Source organism: Thalassophryne amazonica, chromosome 4 (assembly GCF_902500255.1).
Source record: "Thalassophryne amazonica chromosome 4, fThaAma1.1, whole genome shotgun sequence".
Classification (NCBI taxonomy): Eukaryota; Metazoa; Chordata; class Actinopteri; order Batrachoidiformes; family Batrachoididae; genus Thalassophryne; species Thalassophryne amazonica.
In genome coordinates this window covers 22,411,830-22,417,829 of record NC_047106.1, presented here as the reverse complement: position 1 = coordinate 22,417,829, position 6,000 = coordinate 22,411,830, and the positions used below count along the sequence as shown (strand labels likewise).

At 39.2% G+C, this 6,000-nt stretch overlaps 1 protein-coding gene across 5 annotated transcripts in view; it reads right to left on the bottom strand.

The window, feature by feature from the left end:
• Window positions 1-3,617: 3,617 nt before the first annotated feature.
• Window positions 3,618-6,000, bottom strand: part of LOC117509510 (centrosomal protein cep57l1-like) — a 43,072-nt gene continuing 40,689 nt past the window's right edge. For 4 of the 5 annotated variants that reach the window (XM_034169231.1, XM_034169234.1, XM_034169232.1 and 1 more), the window contains 2 exons: window positions 5,286-5,430; window positions 3,618-5,071 (listed from right to left, as the gene is read on the bottom strand). In XM_034169231.1, the coding sequence (XP_034025122.1) occupies window positions 4,865-5,071; window positions 5,286-5,430 (352 nt within the window). In that variant the 3' untranslated portion in view covers window positions 3,618-4,864. Of the gene's footprint in view, window positions 5,072-5,157; window positions 5,431-6,000 lie in introns of all 5 variants that reach the window. The other variant, XR_004560419.1, reaches the window with a different exon arrangement.

Below are 6,000 nucleotides of genomic sequence, written 5' to 3'. Positions count from 1 at the left end.
GAAGCAGAGTTGTAGTCTTACACACCTCTCTGCAGCTTCTCTCCCCCTGCCATCCCCTCATTACCCCATCCCCGTAGAGACGATGCCTGCTCCCAGACCACCAATAACCAGCAAAAATCTATTTAAGCATAAAAATTCAAAAAGAAAAAATAATATAGCACCTTCAACTGCACCACAGACTAAAACAGTTAAATGTGGTCTATTAAACATTAGGTCTCTCTCTTCTAAGTCCCTGTTGGTAAATGATATAATAATTGATCAACATATTGATTTATTCTGCCTAACAGAAACCTGGTTACAGCAGGATGAATATGTTAGTTTAAATGAGTCAACACCCCCGAGTCACACTAACTGTCAGAATGCTCGTAGCACGGGCCGGGGCGGAGGATTAGCAGCAATCTTCCATTCCAGCTTATTAATTAATCAAAAACCCAGACAGAGCTTTAATTCATTTGAAAGCTTGTCTCTTAGTCTTGTCCATCCAAATTGGAAGTCCCAAAAACCAGTTTTATTTGTTATTATCTATCGTCCACCTGGTCGTTACTGTGAGTTTCTCTGTGAATTTTCAGACCTTTTGTCTGACTTAGTGCTTAGCTCAGATAAGATAATTATAGTGGGCGATTTTAACATCCACACAGATGCTGAGAATGACAGCCTCAACACTGCATTTAATCTATTATTAGACTCTATTGGCTTTGCTCAAAAAGTAAATGAGTCCACCCACCACTTTAATCATATCTTAGATCTTGTTCTGACTTATGGTATGGAAATAGAAGACTTAACAGTATTCCCTGAAAACTCCCTTCTGTCTGATCATTTCTTAACATTTACTCTGATGGACTACCCAGCAGTAGGGAATAAGTTTCATTACACTAGAAGTCTTTCAGAAAGCGCTGTAACTAGGTTTAAGGATATGATTCCTTCTTTATGTTCTCTAATGCCATATAACAACACAGAGCAGAGTAGCTACCTAAACTCTGTAAGGGAGATAGAGTATCTCGTCAATAGTTTTACATCCTCATTGAAGATAACTTTGGATGCTGTAGCTCCTCTGAAAAAGAGAGCTTTAAATCAGAAGTGTCTGACTCCGTGGTATAACTCACAAACTCATAGCTTAAAGCAGATAACCCGTAAGTTGGAGAGGAAATGGCGTCTCACTAATTTAGAAGATCTTCACTTAGCCTGGAAAAAGAGTCTGTTGCTCTATAAAAAAGCCCTCCGTAAAGCTAGGACATCTTTCTACTCATCACTAATTGAAGAAAATAAGAACAACCCCAGGTTTCTTTTCAGCACTGTAGCCAGGCTGACAAAGAGTCAGAGCTCTATTGAGCTGAGTATTCCATTAACTTTAACTAGTAATGACTTCATGACTTTCTTTGCTAACAAAATTTTAACTATTACAGAAAAAATTACTCATAACCATCCCAAAGACGTATCGTTATCTTTGGCTGCTTTCAGTGATGCCAGTATTTGGTTAGACTCTTTCTCTCCGATTGTTCTGAGTTATTTTCATTAGTTACTTCATCCAAACCATCAACATGTTTATTAGACCCCATTCCTACCAGGCTGCTCAAGGAAGCCCTACCATTATTTAATGCTTCGATCTTAAATATGATCAATCTATCTTTGTTAGTTGGCTATGTACCACAGGCTTTTAAGGTGGCAGTAATTAAACCATTACTTAAAAAGCCATCACTTGACCCAGCTATCTTAGCTAATTATAGGCCAATCTCCAACCTTCCTTTTCTCTCAAAAATTCTTGAAAGGGTAGTTGTAAAACAGCTAACTGATCATCTGCAGAGGAATGGTCTATTTGAAGAGTTTCAGTCAGGTTTTAGAATTCATCATAGTACAGAAACAGCATTAGTGAAGGTTACAAATGATCTTCTTATGGCCTCGGACAGTGGACTCATCTCTGTGCTTGTTCTGTTAGACCTCAGTGCTGCTTTTGATACTGTTGACCATAAAATTTTATTACAGAGATTAGAGCATGCCATAGGTATTAAAGGCACTGCGCTGCGGTGGTTTGAATCATATTTGTCTAATAGATTACAATTTGTTCATGTAAATGGGGAATCTTCTTCACAGACTAAAGTTAATTATGGAGTTCCACAAGGTTCTGTGCTAGGACCAATTTTATTCACTTTATACATGCTTCCCTTAGGCAGTATTATTAGACGGTATTGCTTAAATTTTCATTGTTACGCAGATGATACCCAGCTTTATCTATCCATGAAGCCAGAGGACACACACCAATTAGCTAAACTGCAGGATTGTCTTACAGACATAAAGACATGGATGACCTCTAATTTCCTGCTTTTAAACTCAGATAAAACTGAAGTTATTGTACTTGGCCCCACAAATCTTAGAAACATGGTGTCTAACCAGATCCTTACTCTGGATGGCATTACCCTGACCTCTAGTAATACTGAGAAATCTTGGAGTCATTTTTGATCAGGATATGTCATTCAAAGCGCATATTAAACAAATATGTAGGACTGCTTTTTTTTGCATTTGCGCAATATCTCTAAAATTAGAAAGGTCTTGTCTCAGAGTGATGCTGAAAAATTCATGCATTTATTTCCTCTAGGCTGGACTATTGTAATTCATTATTATCAGGTTGTCCTAAAAGTTCCCTGAAAAGCCTTCAGTTAATTTAAAATGCTGCAGCTAGAGTACTGACAGGGACTAGAAGGAGAGAGCATATCTCACCCATATTGGCCTCTCTTCATTGGCTTCCTGTTAATTCTAGAATAGAATTTAAAATTCTTCTTCTTACTTATAAGGTTCTGAATAATCAGGTCCCATCTTATCTTAGGGACCTCGTAGTACCATATCACCCCAATAGAGCGCTTCGCTCTCAGACTGCAGGCTTACTTGTAGTTCCTAGGGTTTGTAAGAGTAGAATGGGAGGCAGAGCCTTCAGCTTTCAGGCTCCTCTCCTGTGGAACCAGCTCCCAATTCAGATCAGGGAGACAGACACCCTCTCTACTTTTAAGATTAGGCTTAAAACTTTCCTTTTTGCTAAAGCTTATAGTTAGGGCTGGATCAGGTGACCCTGAACCATCCCTTAGTTATGCTGCTATAGACGTAGACTGCTGGGGGGTTCCCATGATGCACTGTTTCTTTCTCTTTTTGCTCTGTATGCACCACTCTGCATTTAATCATTAGTGATCGATCTCTGCTCCCCTCCACAGCATGTCTTTTTCCTGGTTCTCTCCCTCAGCCCCAACCAGTCCCAGCAGAAGACTGCCCCTCCCTGAGCCTGGTTCTGCTGGAGGTTTCTTCCTGTTAAAAGGGAGTTTTTCCTTCCCACTGTAGCTAAGTGCTTGCTCACAGGGGGTCGTTTTGACCGTTGGGGTTTTACATAATTATTGTATGGCCTTGCCTTACAATATAAAGTGCCTTGGGGCAACTGTTTGTTGTGATTTGGCGCTATATAAAAAAATTGATTGATTTCATAACAAAATGGCAAAAATGCAGGAAAATGTCTTGTAATGTAACGAATGTGGACATTTCTATGATCTGCACTAAAATTTAAGGGCTCCTCTTTCAGCCAAAAGCCCTACCCACCTAGTTTCTGGAAAAAAAAAAGAAAAAAAAAAAGATTTCCTTGGTCAAATAAAAAATATATGCTTTATTTAAATATGATCGATTCAAAACTGCAATTATGTTTTTTTTAAACTAAGATTTTTATTAGAAACAGATTACTTCAGCTCCATCTGAAAAAATATATAGACTCCAGGAAATGTGTACATTCACTTTAAATACATGGTTAAAAACAACAACAAAAATGGCAGGTCATATGAAAAAAACGAATTAACAAAAATATTCCTGTGTACAGGAGGATTGGCATCCCTATATTTTAAGCGGAATTAAAATGTTTACAAATAAATGCATATTAACAAACAAGTCAACTTTTTGAAGGAATGCAGAGAGGACAAGCACATCCAAAAAGCACGAAAGGTGTGCTGGATCAAAAGAAATTATACCAAAAATAGAAAAAGAATCATCCACACCACCACAGCGCTCTCACGCAAAAAAAACGCTTTAATAATAATAAAGATGTGACTTTTGGGGCAGACTGCCCTTCTTCAGACGAAACTTTCAAAAGGTCTGAGAAAGGGCAGTCTGCCCGAAACGTCACGTCTTTATTATTATTAAAGCTTTTTTGCATGGGAGCGCTGTGGTGGTGCGGATCATTCTACTTTTGGTATAACTTTTTAAAGGAAAACATTGAGTGATAGCTTTTATTAACAATATCCATAGTTTTCCCAATTATGTATGGTCTGTTAAAATGGAGGGACTATTTAAATAAATGGCTGTAATTTTTAAATAGTGTCATATATTCGTTAAACCCCTTGAATTAAAGCTCAACATAACTACGAACACGTTGCTTCATTTCAACTTCATCGTGGTGACGTTCAGAGGCACAAATCAGTCAAAATACCAACGGACTTAAGTGTAACTACATTTAATGTCTGTATTTTTGTTTCATTTTAAGGAAAACATCTTGATGTTATTTAAGAATTTTAGAAAATATTCTAAAATATTGTTTATAGTTATGTGCATTAATTTCTCAACATATTTTAAACTGTGTACTTAAAACAGAGGTGTGCCAATCTTTCTGTCCAGGACTCTGAGGTACCCTGACTGTGCAAGTTTTCATTTAAAAATCAGTCACCAAATGTAACAGATGCCACAATGAATCAATAAGCCTGATAAAACACATTTTTTTATTTTATAGAGGCATAATACCCCAGATGCCTTTACTCACTGCAGAATGGAAGAAAATAGACCAGAGTAATCTAGTTTTTTGCAAACAAATGAGCATAACTTTAATGCACGTGTGTTTAAGCGCTCCTCATGTCTCCCAACAAAAGTCCTGCTCTTTCAGACAGTTGCGAAATTTCTGAGTCTCTTTGAGAAGTTGCAGGCTCTTCTGAGCAGCCCCAACTTTCTTTCCCTGCAGCTTCACCCTGACAGGTGTCGGGCACGGAGGCCTGATCGCTGCTGCCTCATCTGTATGCTCAGCAGGGCAGGGCCGAGTGGCCGTGGTCAACTTCTTGACCTGTGGATGCACAAAATACCAAAATCAGACTCCTATCTCTATCCAATCCATCTTTATCAATAAAAGATGCTTGAATAGCAAGTCACCTTAACAACAACAACAAAGTCTATTCACTGCTGGTTTCTGTTGCTGGCATCTCTTCTCTGAGCCCCGCCTCCTCCCGTATACTTCACGTTAGTATCAGTTTCTGAGATTCACAAGTCAGTTCACATACCGCCTGCTGGTGTTTGCGGACTTTAGTGATCTGTGCTCCCTTCTCCTCCATCCTTGCAACCAAACTTTCCAGCTTCCTCTGCAGGTCCAGTCTGTGCTCCCACTGTTCAGCTGCATCTATTTGCTGCATTAACTCCTGTTGATCACTGATACACACATACACACACACACACACACCAAAAGATTAAAGTGATTCCTCACTATTTTTGTTTATGTTTTGCAAAAATTTACTTCAAAACATACGAGGTCTGTTAGAAAAGTATCAGACCTTTTTATTTTTTTCAAAAACCTGATGGATTTGAATCACGTGTGCTTGCATGAGCAAACCTTGAACCTTCGTGCACATGCGTGAATTTTTTCACGCCTGTCGATTGCATCATTTGCTTGTAAGCAGCCTTTGTGTGAGGTGTGTGTCGTGTGCTCGGCGTTTTTTCATTCCAAGAAAAAAGACGGAACGACTGGAGCAGCACGACGAGAGCGAGCCACGCTCCGGGCGGCCATCAACATGCTGAAATGACCAGATCATTTCCAAAGTGAACGCTGTGGTGATGTGGGACCGTCGTGTGACTATCCGAAAATTGAGGAAGAGGTGGATATCAGCACTTTTTCGGCACATTCCACTGTGATGGGACCTCGTAGTACCATATCACCCCAATAGAGCGCTTCGCTCTCAGACTGCAGGCTTACTTGTAGTTCCTAGGGTTTGTAAGAGTAGA